This window comes from Galeopterus variegatus, unplaced genomic scaffold (assembly GCF_000696425.1).
Source record: "Galeopterus variegatus unplaced genomic scaffold, G_variegatus-3.0.2 Scaffold1274, whole genome shotgun sequence".
NCBI classification, from domain to species: Eukaryota; Metazoa; Chordata; class Mammalia; order Dermoptera; family Cynocephalidae; genus Galeopterus; species Galeopterus variegatus.
Genome location: NW_007727385.1, coordinates 316009 through 331631, shown reverse-complemented (window position 1 = coordinate 331631; position 15623 = coordinate 316009). Strand labels below are relative to the sequence as shown.

Sequence of the window (15623 nt, the reverse complement as noted above, 5' to 3'; positions counted from 1 at the left end):
TGGAGGGACTGGATGGGGGGCGGGGCGGGGTGGAGAGGAGAGACAAAGCAAAAAGGAACGATAGCAAAAGAAAAAGTACAGAAAACAAAACCCCTAGAACACACACAAACAAAACCCAGAAAAAAAAAAAAAAACCTGAAATAAAAGCCCGAGAATTGTCTTCCAAGGGGGTGTGAGGGGGAAGAAAAGGGGGCGAATGAGCACGTCTGGGTCTCGCTGAGACAGGGATGGCGCGCGTTGAAAGCCCCGGCGCCCGGGTCTTCCCTTTCCCAGGCCTCAGTTCACCCCTCAAAGTACTGGGACCCAGGCGTCCACCTGCAAGGACTGCAGGAAGATTAGGGAGGCGGAATTATAACGTGGGGGCTCGTCACTACCCCCATCACCTCCCTCTCCCTGACCCCCCACCAAGATTTTGCAGAGAGAAATGGCTTTTGTACCAGGTCATTCTTTATAATTAAACTCACAGTATCCACCCCCTCGAGCTGGCCCCGCCTCCTTCCTGGGGAGGCAGCGCCCCCTTTCCTGCGGGGTTCGGGTGGGTCGCCCGCGGCAGCTGGGCGGTGCGCAAGCGCAGCCGGGCCCGCCCCACGTGTCAGTCCTCCTCGGTCGACTCCGCCCCCAGGGCCTCGAGCATGCGCCGCCGGACCTGGCAGCGCCGCAGGTGCAGGCGGTAATCGCCCAGCAGCAGTTCGTCGTGCCGCAGCAGCCGGTGCAGGCGCCCGCGGGGCCGGATCCCGGAGCGCAGCAGGCGCGAGCGAGTCTGGAAGTCCGTAACGGTGATGAGCCACCTGCGAAGGGGCGGAGCGGCAGGGATCTCGCTGGTGGTCTCGGCCCCACCTTCGGTTGCCGAAGCGTCGCTACCTCGTTCCTGTTTGTGTACCAACTACCGTCCTCTAATCCGTCACTCCGTCCCTAAACTCCACTCCAGCCCTGCCCTTTCGCCGAGGTCCACCTGTACCCTGACCTTCACCGGGGGTCATTCTAGGCTCCGTCTTGACAGCCGTGTTCTGCTTCCAAGTCACAGGCCGGCGAGGCTCCATCGTCTCCAACCGCCTCTCCAAGGCCCAAACCTCACCTAGGCTCTCCAGGGCCCATCCACACCCGACTACTCCTGGCCCTGCCTCTACCACGTGCTCAGTCCCCTCCGCCCCCTCGTAGCTGCCTTTCCAGGCTCAGACCCCACACCTCGGTCTTGCGTATCAATGTCACCATCTGGCTCACTCCGAATCCGGTTCCCCATTCACTTCGAATCCCGCCTTCTCTTTTAAGTCCAGCGGGCCCCGCCCCTTCTTACGATGCCGTCGTCCCGCCCCTCAGCGCTATTACACCAACCACATTCTTATCTAGTTGCTCCAGGCCCCGCCCCCTCACTGCCTCGACTCTAGGCCCCGCCCCTGCGCCGCGCTCGCCTGTCCCGGCGGCCCGCAGTCCCACAGATGACGTTCATGTTCTCAAAGCGGATGCTGCTCACGCGCCCGCTCTCCATGGCCCCGGGCAACTCTGCCTCGAGCGCCTCCAGCACCTCCAGGTGGGTAAAATCCTCCTCGGCCTGGGGGAGACGGAGAGACGCCTGGGTTCAGTCCAGGTTCAGAAGTCACCACCTGCGAGAGTCCCAGGTGGCATCTGAGGGGCAGAGATCACCCTCGACCCCAGGGTCTTGTCGCTCTTGACAAAGGGAAGACGACAGGTACCTCTCAGTGGAAAAGCATCTACTGTCATGCTAGGTTATTCAAAAAATAAATTCTCACCAGGCCGATTTGCCAAAAGGCGATGAACAGTTGGCTGAATGAGTCACCAATTTAGCCAGTTTTACCAATCTACCGAAAACTTTTCCAGCCATCTGCAATGGATGGTGCTAAAAGCTATTGAAGATTTCTGCAGGGATTTAAGTTGTACACTTTTCCTTTTGCATTCATATCAGTATTTTAAGGAACGTTCAGTTGTCAAAAGGTAAGGGTCATAGAGGGTTTTGACGTCTTGTCAACCTATTAACATTCAGAAACATATACTGATTACCAACCACATTTTCAGCACAAGATTATCATGTTGAAGGTGATATGCAGTTGTCATAGCATCTAAAATTGCTGAGGAATTAAAATGAAATCATGAAATTGGCCACCTCCAGAAAGGCAAGCCTTGGTTGAGGTGGGATGGGAGGCTGGAGGATCTCTTGCTCCAAGGCCCAAAGGAGAGTGAGGGGGTGGGGATTGGTCTCTAAAACAAAGTTGGGACACAGTCACACAGATTAGCTAAGGGGGCTCCTCAGAGGCTTGTGCCTGGCATACAGTAAGCACCCTAGTAACGTCGGCTCTTCTCATATAATTATCGAGTGACTTGTCCCCTAATAGATCCATCCTCTGATTGAGGGCAAGGATTGCCAGAGGATTCGTACACTGAAGGACTAGTTTGCTGAATGTGTCAAAAACATGGGCTTCTTAAAATGAGTTTTTGTTATATTTGTAAACTTTACAGAATTTCTTAGTGGATGGATTAGTAAGACTTTCTTTGTCCTCAGTCTCCCCATCTCTATTTCTCAGTCTCCCCTTCTCTCTGCGCCTCGGTCTTCCCTCTGGGATGAGTAGTGATACATTTGATGACTACCCCTTTGACAAATTCACAGTCAGTTTTCAGCAAACTGTCCAGGTGGCCAGCTGGTAAACCACAGAGCCTGGATTTAAACCCTGGCCGCCTGGTTTCTGAGCCTGTGTCCTTTCTACCACCCCACCCAAACTGTACAGAAACCAAGGGCCTGGAGTCACAGGAGCAGGGGGCCACTCACCGAGGACTCCATGCAGAGACAGAGGGGCTGGGCAGCAGGCGGTGTGGGGAACTTCCGGATGCACGGGAGCTCTCGGTCCAGGGCCTCATATTCTGCAATGACCTGCTGCAGGTACTGCTTCCTGGGGAGAGAGCGAGCAAGCAGAAACCCCAATGTCAGAGGTCGCTGCCATCACATTTGGGGAGCTGAGGTCAGAGGTCATGAGGCCAGAGGCCACTCACGAGGACTTGACAGGCCTGCCCAGGCTCCGAGCCTGCGTCTCCTCAGGGATCTCCAGGTCCGCAAGGAGGGGTCCTAGGGAGGGAGAACCCAATGTCAGCTGCCCTGAGCCTTCCACAGCTATGATTCAGCTTAAATGAGCATCACTGAGCACTGTCCGCTGTCCGTGCCACCACTAGAATAGCTCCTACACCAGTGTTGAGCTATTTATTGTCTCTCGGCTCCAAACTCCAGCCTTCTACACTGGCTCTGTGATGCCTGGGCTGGGACTCTATAATCACCTTTCTGCTTCAACAGCTGGGTTCCTATTAGGCTCAGCTTAAAGGGGGCTCCAGAGGAGACTGCAAAGCAGGAGGAAGCTGAACAACTTACTCCTTTTTGCTTCTTCTTCCAATCACCCCAGCCACGCTTCTTCACAGCAGCCGCGTCACTTCATTCCACTAATAACATTCAAATCCAGTTTGCAGTTCTTCCAACACTCTCAGAACTAGCCTCTTGATTGGAACTTGACTGATAACAGTTCTCAAATCTGGCCCCTTGTCAACCCCACTATCAGCTAACTGGTCTCTCTCTTATGGCTGACTGCTAGTTATACTATGTAATCCATTTTCCCCTCCCTGTACAACCCTAGAGTCTTATGCAGCACACGGCTACCCAGCTAGAAACAACAGTTCCAAACCTCCCTTGCAGCTAGATGTGGTCACATGACCAAGTTCTCGCCAATGGAGTGTTGTGCTAGTGGGAGTGAAGGGTGCAATTTAGGAGTCATTTGCTTAAAAGAAAATTGCTTGTCTTAGGCTTTTCACCCCTTCCCTCGGACTGGAATGTGGATGTAGCAATAACCCAACTTCAACCATGCTAGTATATGGTGAGCAACAATACAGAAACACAATGCTGTGTCCCTGAATCATCTTGTGGAGCCAAGATGTCCCACCAGCCTGGACTACCTGCCTCCCATTACGCAGGAGAGAAATAAACTTCTGTCTTTTTTATGCTATTATGTTTTGGGGTCTCTTTGTTACAGCAACTGAAAGAGAGAAAAGCAGCCCTGACAGCCAGGCCCTGGTGCTCTCCTGCTGGGAATAAACAATTTCCCAAAACACCAACATCAAGCAGGGGCACTGTCACCTTCATAGACTGAAACAAAAGCAAGGCCACTTCCAAATCATGTCTCAGCACAACAAAACGCAAACATTGTGCAAACCACAAAAATGACCAGACACCTCTTCCTTGCTCAGAGTTGACAGCTGCTTAACTAACCATTGCATTTGCTCCATTTACTCCTTTTTCCTCTGGATAAGATAAAGACACCCAGACATGGACTTAGCCCTGCTTCCTGCCTGCATCCAATCCAGAGCAAAGCCCCACTTCTCCGAACCCTCCCCAAAGTCACCTGATGCAGTTGAACTCCTGCAGTAAGTCCTTGCTGACAACCTTGTACCGAGATGTTGTATGTGTGCAGTATTCCTCATTACAAGTCAATAACGTCGCCTTTGTTTAACTATAGGTAGTGGTGTGCTGGCATATATCTAACAACAGGCTCTCACTCTCTTGCTGTCTCACACACACACGTGCACACACAATCACACACTTGTAGCATTTGCCAATTTTTATGGTGTCTATACTCCCACTATGGCCAATTTCTTGCTATCAACAGTTTCAACGACTAACTTGCAAAATTCAAGAATCAGTCATGAGGCTGACTCTAGCACACCTCTGCCACAGGTGTGCTCCTGGTGGTTTTTGACTTCAGGATGTCAACACAGCTTAGTCTCTACCATAGTTAAGTACCTCTCTCTGTTCCCTGATCTCCTGCCTCCCATCAGTTTCCCCAGGGCAGCTGGGGTGAGCTCTTCACTTCAGTACCCAATGCTTACAAGCCACCAGAAGCTTCCATTTGCCTTCAGGATAAAGTCCTTACTGTGGTGGACACTGGCTCTTCAATGTATGATCTGGGGACATTGTTTGAAGTGCAGCATTTCAGAGCTCACCCTAGACCTACAGAATTAGAATCTGCATATTAACAAAATCCCCTTTGAGAAGCATCTACTCTGCCTGTGGTTACCCCTGTTAACCCCTGTTCACCCCTAATTATTTTCTTCCAGCCATACTGGCCTCCTATCCCTCAAACCCAGTAGTCTCTTTCTCAAATATGTCTACTTAATAATAACAACAATTATGTGCTATGCTACGGTCCCTTCTTTGTGCCAAGTACTTTTAAAAGTACTCTTCATTGCATCCTTACCACAACCTTCTGAGGTAGTCATTTAAAAAACGTTGAAACAGAAGCACAGAGAGGTTAAGTGACTTGCCTGAGGTCACACAGCCCAAATTGATAGAATCAGTATAAAAATCTAAGCATCTGGATCCAGAGGGCATGTTCTCAATCTGCTTCCTCTCACCCCACTCTTGTCTAGACAGCAGTCTCCTAACTCCTCTCCCTGTTCAGTTACCCCATTATGGTAGCATTTCGAAATGTAGATCTGATTGTATGGCCCCTTTCCTCAAAACCCTTCCAGGACTTCTGATTGTTCTTGGGATAAATGAAGTCCAAAGTCCTCCCTGTGGCCCACAAGACCTCGCATGATCAGATCCTGCCGATGTCCTAAGCCTCATCAGGCACCATCGTCCTCCTTGTTACATTCCAGAAACACTCTTTTTCTGTGACTTGAACTATCTATGATCTCTCTCCTATCACAGGACCTTGGCACATGCTGTAACTCCATGTGGAACTCTCTTCCTCCTCACTTAGCTAACCGAGTCTCCCTGAGTGTCTACTGAAGAGTTCCCTGTTATGGACATAATCATAGCACCATGCATTTGCTCTCATCACGGTTGCAACTTTACCTTTATTTCCATGATTCCTCAATTACAATCCCTCTCCCCCAAATCTTGTGAGCAAGATGAGGGCAGGGGCTTCTCTTTTTGCCCTAGCATCTGGCAAAGCTTTGGGCACATAGCTGGTCTCTAGTATTTATTGAATAAAGCCTGGAGGGAAATAACTATCAAATGCAATGTGTAAACCTTGTTTGGGTCCTAATTCAAACAAAGCAACTGTGAAAAATAAATTTTTGAGATAATGTAAATATGTACTAGGTATGAAGCAATATTCAAGAATAATTGTTAATTTTGTTAGGGATAATTATGGCACAGTAGTATGTATTTTTTTAAATCCCCAGCAATTAGAGAGATGATATTGAGGTAGAAATGCAATTGTGTCTACAAATTTCTTTTTTTCTTTTTTTTTTCTTCTGACCAGTAAGGGGATCGCAACCCTCAGCATGGTGTGGTCCACACCACGCTCAGCCGGTGAGCGCACCGGCCATCCCTATATAGGGTCCGAACCCGTGGCCTTGGCGCTCCCAGCGCCACACTCTCCCGAGTGAGCCATGGAGCCGGCCCTACAAATTTCTTTAAAACAAATTTTTCCTATAGAATGTTCCCTCCAGGGCCGGCCTGGTGGCGCACTGCTACAGTGCGCCACTTGGGAGCGTGGCGGCGCTCCCACCAAGGGTTCGGATCCCACATACAGACCGGTTCCCGCTCACTGGCTGAGCGAGGTGCGGGCGCAACGCCGAGGGTTGCGATCCCGTTGCCGGTCCCGGTCCGGTACGGGCGTGACACTGAGGGTTGCGATCCGTTGCCGGACACAAAAAAAAGGGAAAAAAAAAAAAAGAATGTTCCCTCCAAAAGTGGGGGGGAGGTAGGCACTACCCTCCCCCCCACAAACTATCAATAGTTATTGAAACTAGGCATTGTGACTTGTGGGTTCATTATACCATTGTCTCTATTTTTGTGTATGTTTGAAAATTTCAATTAAAAAAATCCTTTACATTTCTATCACAAATAACTTAGAAATAAAAATTTATACCCTGGAAAAGTGTGTTAAATGACTCAAAAAGTGACTCTAGCAACACTGTCAAAGATGCATGTGAAAAAATGTGAATACAACAGTTTCTCTTGAAATATGACATTAGAAATAACATTTCTAAATTAAAACAATGAGGGCTGGCCCATGGCTCACTTGGGAGAGTGTGGTGCTGACAATACCAAGTCAAGGGTTAAGATTCCCTTACCAGTCATCAATAATTGATTGATTAATTAATTAATTAAAACAATGATTTTAATTGTTTAAATGTATATGTGTAACTGCTAATAAAAGTATAAATTTACAATTAGGTACTTATTGAATAATTGAGTAAACACAACAATTTCAAACTTTAACAGGCATCTTGGAAGCCTCCTGTGTTCCTTGGAGGAAGCTGGGGATGGAGAGATGAATGAGACTCAGCCCTGGCCTTCAAGAACTCCCACTCTGGTGTGACAGACAGTCATTGTAAAAGGCGATATGTGCTTCAATGGAGGGGTAACAAGGTAGAGGGAAAGCCCAGTCGGGGGGCAATCAGGGAAGGCTCTCTAGAGGAAGTGTTGTCCACAGTGAGACCTAAGGGGTAAGAACGAGTTTGCCATATAAAGAGATCGCAGGGAGACAGATGTTTTATGCAGAAGGGCCGGCATGAGCCAAGGCCTTTAAGCAAAAGAGAACAAGGTTATCTGCAGGAACTTCCCAGAATTCTCCTCTGCCTGACGACTAAGGAGTGTTTATCGCAACTATGGATTATTAATTATTTGTGGGATGGCATGGTTTTTGTCTGCCCTCCCTGCATGAGAACAGGCTGGGTCATTTCATCCATTAGGCACTACAGGCAAAATGCTTGGGGCCCATGGGCTTTCTAATGGCCTATGCTCAAGTTCGCAACCTTATAAACTAAAATGGTATTGGTTCCAAAACACCACAAAGAAAACAGCAAAATCAGAATGAACAAATGTTGGTCTACAACACCAGACAACTGGTCGACTCAATTCCACGCAAATTTCTGGAGGGCTGGCTTGTTAGCTAGGTTGGTTAAAGTGTGGTATTATAACACCAAGGTCAAGGATTTGGATCCCTGTACTGGACAGCCACAAAAAAAAAAAAAAAAAAAAAAAACACTTTTCTGGAGATATACATAAATTATATTTATCATGTGGGTAACTCAGCCTAGGTGAGAGATGGTATGGGGTGGGGGTTACCAAAGGAAAGATGCGTTCAAAGACACCAAAAGAGACCTGACGGCAGAGAAACAATGCCTGTTTTGCCACCAGGGAATTTGCTTTAACTTGCATAGCACCTGGCACAAAGCAGGTGCTTATAGCAGACACCTAGAGAGAAGACCCCCGTACCCAGTCCCATCCTTCTTCCCTATTTGGGGAAGGTACATTCCTCACCTACGTGACTCAGGGGACGCTGACTCATCCCCTGTTCCCTCAGGTATACCCATCCAGTTTAATGCATCCCAACTCTTGCTGTTCAGCAGAACCACCTGGAAAGCATTCAAAAAATACAGATGGGAGGGTCCCAATCCCAGAGTCTTGTTAAATGGGATATGAGATGGAATTAGGTATGGGTTGTTTTGTTTGTTTGTTTGTTTGTTTGTTTGTTTACTTTAAATGCTTCCACCTGATGTGCAGCCAGAGTTGAGGACACCTGACTAAAATAATCATGACAATTCCATTCCTCTTGCCAGGTAGAGGTGGGCAGATGACAGTGCTGGTCAATAAGATGTGAGGAGAGGTCACTTGGTGGGGGGCAGGGGAGGGTCTAAGAATGAAGACCTCTGGAAGTGATGCCTAGAATTGTGGCAGCCACCTTGTGACCATGAGGTAAGCAGCTGGTGTACGGTATTGCAGACCAAAAAGCTGGGAGATACAAACTGGGTACTCAATGACATCTACCTACTCAATGACTACTTTCTCGACCAAACCCCCCATCCCACCCCCACACTTCTGGGTTACTTTTGGTGTGAAATAATGACATTCCTATTCTTTACACTACACTAAGTCCAGTTTTGTATTAGCTGCAGCCACATGCATCCTCACCGAGATATTTCTCAACAAACAGTGAATGAGTGAATGCATGAACTGTACTAAAGCACAGAGAGCAAGCAGGGACTCCTGGTGTAGGAGCCTGAAGTCAGCAGGAGGCAGACCACACAGGGTCTAGAAAGCCAGGCTGAGGTGCTGGGAAGTCAGGGAGGCTGTGAGCGACGGACAGCCAAGGTCAGCGCCAGATGTCAGAAAGACCCCTCTGGAGCCACGTGGGGGATGGACTGGATGGGAGAAAGTGGAGACCAAGGAGGAGGTGAGGAGAGGGTTCACGTGGAAGAGAACAAGACCCAAGCCCGGGCTGTGGGGATCGAGAGGAAAGCACCGGGCGGAGAGAGTGAGAGAGTCAAAGGGCAGGAAGATGGGGACTGATGGGAATGAATGGGGTGTGTGGGAAGAGATGGCACCTAGGGTCTAGCCCAGTGGCTGGGTTGATGGTGTGGCCATTTGAAAATGGAACTGGGGAGGGAAAAAGCAGCTTTAGGGGAAGATGCTCAGTTCAGTGTGGGAGACAAGGAGAGTAGGGGGGTCTAAGTGAACAACCCAGAGGATAATGGCCACGGAGGAGTTAGGGCCCCAGAGGTTCATGGGAAAAGTAGTTCAGGGTCAGAGTATTGGCCAGGGAACCGCAGAGGCTCGTGGGAAGTGTAGTTTGTGGTCCAAAGGATCACTCTGCAGGAATCTGGTGACTATGAGAGTCTGGGGTGGCTCTCACTTTAGAATGCCAGAGACTCACTTAAGGTCACACTGCAAACCAGGGCTACCACACAATGCCTGGAGGAAGGCAATCCGTGCCCCGACCCCCACCGAAACACACGCACGCACAAACAGCTCAGTACCTGCCTCCTTGTGCAAGGGGTTGCCCATGGTCGGGGAGCACAGGGGCTCCACCTCGTGCTGCATCCTGGGAAGGCAGGTGGGGGACGTCTCAGGAGGGTGGCAAGAGGGGTTCTGACTGGGACACCCACCCCAGCCCCTTCTCCCTGCTGCTGCCTCCTCCTCCTCCTCTTTGAAGCGCCCGGGGAAAAGTACAGAACTGGAAGGCTGGGACCACATGGTGACCCGGGTTCCCCTAATCTCAGGGGCGCCCTGTGGGCCCCAGTTAGTTTTTTCCCATTTCCCTGTTTCTCCCCTGATCTCTCGCCGTCTCCTTGAGTTTCTTTCCCCGCACCTCTCTCTCCACCTCTCTTCCTCGCTCTGAACCCATCTCTCTGCCCCCCTCCCTCCCTCCCTCCCTCCCCATCTCTCCTCCACTCTTTCTCTTGGTTTCTCTGCCCTTTTCTTCCCCACTTCTCTCCTCCCTCGCACTGTCTCCTCAGTCTCCTCCATCAGTTTCCTCAGCATCTCCCCAGCCCCCCTTCCCTCCCTCTCTTCCTAGTTTTCTGCCTCTCTCTAACCCTGTCACCCTCTCTCAGCATCCCTACCTCTCTCCCCATCCCTCCCCAGTCTTCCTTCTCCATCTCTCTCCTCTCATAGCTGCCTCTGCTGCCCTCCTGGGTCCCTGTCCCTCTGTCATCCCCTGTCTGTTCCCACTTGCCCTCCGCTCATCCCTATCTCACATAGGAACTGCTTAGACACAGGCAAGATTCAAACAGAAACTGGATTCTCTATGGGGGAGGGGAAGGTGGGCAGGGGGCCTGGTTGCCATGGGACTTCGGGGGGGGAGGGGCTAGGGGCCTGGAGTCCTGGGTCTGGGGGCTTCTGGATCTCAAGTGCTAGAGGGAAGGGGTCTGGCCACATAGGTGTCCATTGGACCTCCCTTCCTCTGTGTCTGCAGAGCTCTCAGCAGGAGCTGTGGGAGAGGAGAGGAGGCTGGTCTCTTCCTTAGTCCCATCTGTCCTCCTAGTCTCTGTCTCTGCTACTTGTATCTCTGTTTCATTCCCTTTCTCTTTACTTCCGGATGGTCTCTGCCTCGACTATCTATTGTTCCTGTTTGCTAAGCATCAGTTTCCTGCTTTCTAGGTAGTAGCACCTTGATTTCCTCAGTCATTTGTTCAGGAACAAGCTTAAGAGTCAATCTAGGCTACAGAGTCAACCCTCGAACTTTTACTGTTAGAAGAGAGGATCTTTCTCTTTCCACTGAGGTTGCTAGGCTGGTCAGAGCTGAGCCATGGTGGGAGCTGCTGGGGGACACCACGTCACCAGGCAGAGAGAGAGCTTCCCTAAGAGCAAAGACCCCAAAAAGCAGAGCCCCCAAAACACAGTCAGATTCCTGGTGATGATGGGACACCCAGACGTAGCTGTACCTGTAGCCGTCATCCACCCAATAAATTCCTTCTTGTGCTTCAGTCAATTCTGTTTGAGTTTCTGTTACTGGCAATTCAAACAGTCCAGCTTGCGTAGTCTCACGCAGTTCTGTGGCCCTGACTCTCTTCCGGCATCTTCACATCTCTTTCTCTCCCAACCATTTGTCCTTCTCCTCTTTTAGTTGCCAATTCCATCTCTGCAGGATGGGGGACATCTTTGATTCCCCTGACCTCAGTGACACCTAATCCTCACAGCCCATCAGTCCCCAAGCTCTATCCTTTCTGCCTCTCACCTCTTTCTTCTCCTTCCTCTTCATGCCCTATCCCTGGCATGCACTCAGGCTTCATCCTCTCCTGCCTGGACCCTTGTCCCAGCCTCCGTCTTGTCCTCTCATCCTCCAGTCTCTTCCCCTCATTCCTTTCCCACAGGCAAGGCTCCTGAGGGGCCTTTCTGCACCCAGAGCTGCCTCTGTCTCTTCCCTGCCTGCAGCCCTCCCATGGCTCCCCAGTGCTCTTGGACAATGTTTTAGCCCCTTAGCTGGGCATTTAAGATCTGCCTGATCTAGCTCCACCTCACCCCTTCAAACATTCTCCAGCCACTCTTTATTATTTAATTTAATTAATCCCTCCCACATATCTCACCACATTCCTACCTTCACTCTTTCCACACACTGCCCCTTCTGCCTGGAATGCTCTTCCAACCACCCCTTTTCCCCATGCCCCAGATGCCCTCATCCTTTAATAAGAAGCTAAAATGCCCCCTTCTAGGGCCAGCCCGTGACTCACTCGGGAGAGTGCGGTGCTGATAACACCAAGGCCACGGGTTCGGATCCCATATAGGGATGGCTGGTTAGTTCACTGGGTGAGCGTGGTGCTGACAACACCGAGTCAAGGGTTAAGATCCCCTTATCAGTCATCTTTTAAAAAAATAAAACGCCCCCTTGTCCAGGAAGCCTTCTCCGACTCCTCCTCCTACCACTTGTGCTTTCTGTCTCCTCCCTCTGCCTGTTCTTTTCTGCTCCTTTTCCAGGCCTCTGAGCACTGTCCCCACATCCATCTTGTTCAGGGATTTGCTTCTTGACTCATCTCTCCAGCATTGCTCCACACAGAGCCAGGCCTCAGGGAAGGTCAGGACATGTGGGTTAAATGAATAAAGGAGTGACTGTTTCCTTCTATCTCTGTGACCCACACTCAGAAGCCACCAACTCTGAGTGCCCTGTTCATCCTGGTCCTCATGAGGCAGCATAGGGTGAAGAAGAGCTTCGGGGTGAAACAGACCAGCCTCAAATGCCACACCCAGACTGCGACCTGAGGCAAATGTCTTTTCCTCTCTGAGCCTCAGTTTCCTCATCTCTTACCAATAATGTTATCTTCAAGGGCTGTTGGTGCTTAAATGAGCATCTTTCTAAGTCTCCATCTCTCACCCTCTGCATCTCTATACCTTTCTGTGTGTCTCTATCTTCATCTCCCTCTCCCTCTCTTTCTCTCTCTCTCGTGCCTGTCCCACTTCCTGGCCTGGCACCCAACCTGGGACACAAATCCCTGACTCAGCATTTTCCTCCAATTCCAGAAATGATGTCAGTGCTGCAGTGGGAGTAGGGCTGGTTGCAGCCCTGGTTGGAGGGTTTGCATTCCCCCGTCCCTGTCCACACAGCCCCTGCCAGCTTGGCCTACTTCAGTGTTTGCTCTCTCCAGGGAGAGCAGCAGGAGAAGAGGTGAATCTGTGTTTGCACACGTGTGCATGTCTCTGGGTGTGTGTCTGCATCTATTTCCTGGCACATATGTGTGTGAATCTGCAGGTATTCGTGCAAACTCATTTATTCACTCATCCATCCGCCTATCCCTTTATCTATTTCTCCAGCATCCATCCAACCATCCAACCATCCACTCATTCAACCATCCATCCCCTCATTTGTCTCTCCAGCATTTACCCATCCATCCATCCCTTCATCTATTCTTCCAACATCCATCCATCCATCATCCAACTTCCATTGACTCATCCAGCAATACATCCATACCTTCCTCCACTTATCCATCTGCTTGTTCAGTCATTCAACCAACAAATATTTATTGAATACCTACTCTGTTCCAAGCACTGCGTCAGGCAGCAAGAACACAGCAGTGAACAAAGCAAAGTGTTACCCCCATGGAGCTTGTGTACTCAGCAGTTCTCCATGTACCAAAATCCCCGTGCCCCCAGGCCTTATACAGGCTGTTCCTTTTCCCTGGAGCATTCCCCCCTCTTCATCTGGCTTATGCCTACACACCCTCCTCAGCTCAGCTCAGAGGTCACTTACTCAGAGAGGAAGCCTTCTGCGACCTCTTTCTCAAATGCACAGACCCTGGACTTTCCTTCATAGCATTAATCCTAGTATGAGGATACCAGTATGCATCGTTATTTTATTATTATCTGTCTCCTCGAGTAGACCATGAGCTTTCTCCAGGCTGGAATTTTTGTCTTTTCTTTTTTTTCCCCCAGCTGAATTCCTGGTGCCTAGCAAAATGCCCCCCACACAGTAGGTGCTCAAATAGTATTTATCAAATGACTGCATGAATTAAGTTCAATGAATGTGGAGGACTTCCTCTGTCTCTGTTCCCTGTCCAGTACTCTTCACACCATTGTACACTCCCAGCGACAATGACATGCAAGGTCCTCAAACACCCTAAAAGCAAATAACATAGTGGCTAAAGACAAGGGCTCTAGATTCAGATCCGTGTGGTTTTTAATCTCAACTCTGACACTTCCCTGTTTGACCTTGGACAGGTCACTTCTCTCCAAGCCTCAATCTCTTCTCTTGTCAAATGTGGTTAATGATTAAATGAGCCAATGCACGTAATTACTAGTTATAACAACACTAAACACTACCCATTTTTTCTAAGCACCTCTTCTAAGCCCCAAAATAACTCAAAGAAATAGAATCAAAATTTTTAAATTATTATTATCCTCATTTACATAGATGGAAACTGAGGCATAGAGAATGTAAGTAATCCATCCAAGGTTGCAGTGAGAGAGCAGAGCTGGGATTTGAACCCAGGTGCTCTGCCCGCAAAGCCACACAGACAACCAGTGCACTACAGCCACCTCTCAATGTGTGGGCAGCCTCAGAATCTGAGCATCTCTTTGGAAAAGTGTCATGGGAGTCTGGCAAGCCCATCTGTGTACACCTTTCTGAACGTGGCAATCACTGCATGTCTTTCCCTGTGGGACGGGGCTGCCTGTGGATCCTCGGCAGGCCACTGCTGGGTGTCACACTGTGAGAGTGGGCATCGGGACCTGCATGCACCATTGGTAGGTGTACACCCATGCAAGCTTCCTTGGGTGAAAATGCAGATGCATCAGGGAGAATGCAAGAAGCCGTGAGGATGGGTCTGTGGATGAGCCTGGGAGGCATTTCTGGGAGATTCTGTGACTACAAAATGTATACATATGTAGCAATTGGAGATGGGGGGAGGAGGGAGGGTAATCTAGTTAGAGGGAAGGCTTAGGAGATGTGTTAAATAGCATTTGCAGAAGAAGCAAGAGAATTTTCACTTAGAGATTATATTTATTTGGGTGTCAGCTCTGAGGGACATTGGGAGGCCTCCAAGCCACCTCTCTGGGCTTCAGCTGTGACCATGTAGATCTGGGCCTTACCCGATGGATTTAACCTCCAGGGGTCTAGGTTGTCTCGTCTGTGAAATAGGAATAACATAATTGCACCCATCTCACAGGCCCAAACTGAAGATTAAATGAGAAAACGCTTTCAAAGCACTTAGTACATTGCCACTTATCGAAGCAAGTGGCAATTATCATTAACTGCTATTAATATACCAGAAACTGTTACTTGCTGCTTTTGAGAAAAATTCATTAAGGACCTACCTGATGGGTTTTTCAAACTCTAGATCTTTTAGGAATAAGTTTACTGTCTATATTGCTGATGAGGAAATGGGTTCAGAGCAAGGAGCCTAGGATCACAGACAGGAGGCGGCCCAGGCAGGATTCAAACCTAGGTCTCTGCCTGGTATCTCTACTTCCTGGCTGTGACTCTCTGTGCCTGTGACTCTGAATCTCGGCCTCGCCTCCCGCCACCAGCCCTCAGAGCTGCTGAGGTTGGAGGACCTGAAGTCCTGGGTACTGGTAAAGAGGGGGCTGGGATTCCGACTTCTGTGTCTGAGAGACAAGGGATGGAGGACCGAGCGGGCCCCCTGGACCCTTAGGGAGCAGCAGGTCATGATCCCAGGTCTCTGGACACCCAATGTGGAAGCGCACTTGGTCTCTGGCGCCTTGGTCCCGGGAAATCTCTCTCCTTCCCAGCTGCAGCCGCGCGATTTCGGGTTTCGGGCCGCAGGTTCGAAGGGGAGGAAGGAGGAGGGGGGTAGGGGAGGAGCCGCGGACCTGCGACAGGGGAGCGGGGAGGAGCGGAGCGGGCACCGCGGCTGGCGCGCGGAGCTGCTGCGGCGGCGGCACCGGCGGG

General features: G+C 50.0%; 1 protein-coding gene across 1 annotated transcript; it reads right to left on the bottom strand.

The window, feature by feature from the left end:
* Positions 1-187: 187 nt before the first annotated feature.
* On the bottom strand, positions 188-9826 carry LOC103593093 (chromosome unknown open reading frame, human C19orf81). Its single transcript, XM_008576022.1, has 5 exons — positions 9763-9826; positions 3001-3073; positions 2780-2900; positions 1410-1549; positions 188-788 (listed from the first exon to the last, which is right to left on the bottom strand). The coding sequence occupies exons 1-5, from the start codon at positions 9824-9826 to the stop codon at positions 593-595; spliced, it is 594 nt and encodes a 197-aa protein (XP_008574244.1). The 3' UTR covers positions 188-592.
* Between the last annotated feature and the right edge of the window lie 5797 nt (positions 9827-15623).

What these genes read in the sequence shown, in the direction of transcription:
- LOC103593093 (XM_008576022.1), bottom strand. Translation starts at nt 9,826, where the DNA reads ATGCAGCACGAGGTGGAGCCCCTGTGCTCCCCGACCATGGGCAACCCC. An exon ending in CCCCTTGCACAAGGAGGCAG is followed by an intron (nt 3,074 to 9,762) that starts GTACTGAGCTGT and finishes CTCCCTCCCTAG; the next exon opens with GACCCCTCCTTGCGGACCTG. An exon ending in ACTGCGGGCCGCCGGGACAG is followed by an intron (nt 789 to 1,409) that starts GCGAGCGCGGCG and finishes GCCCCTTCGCAG; the next exon opens with GTGGCTCATCACCGTTACGG.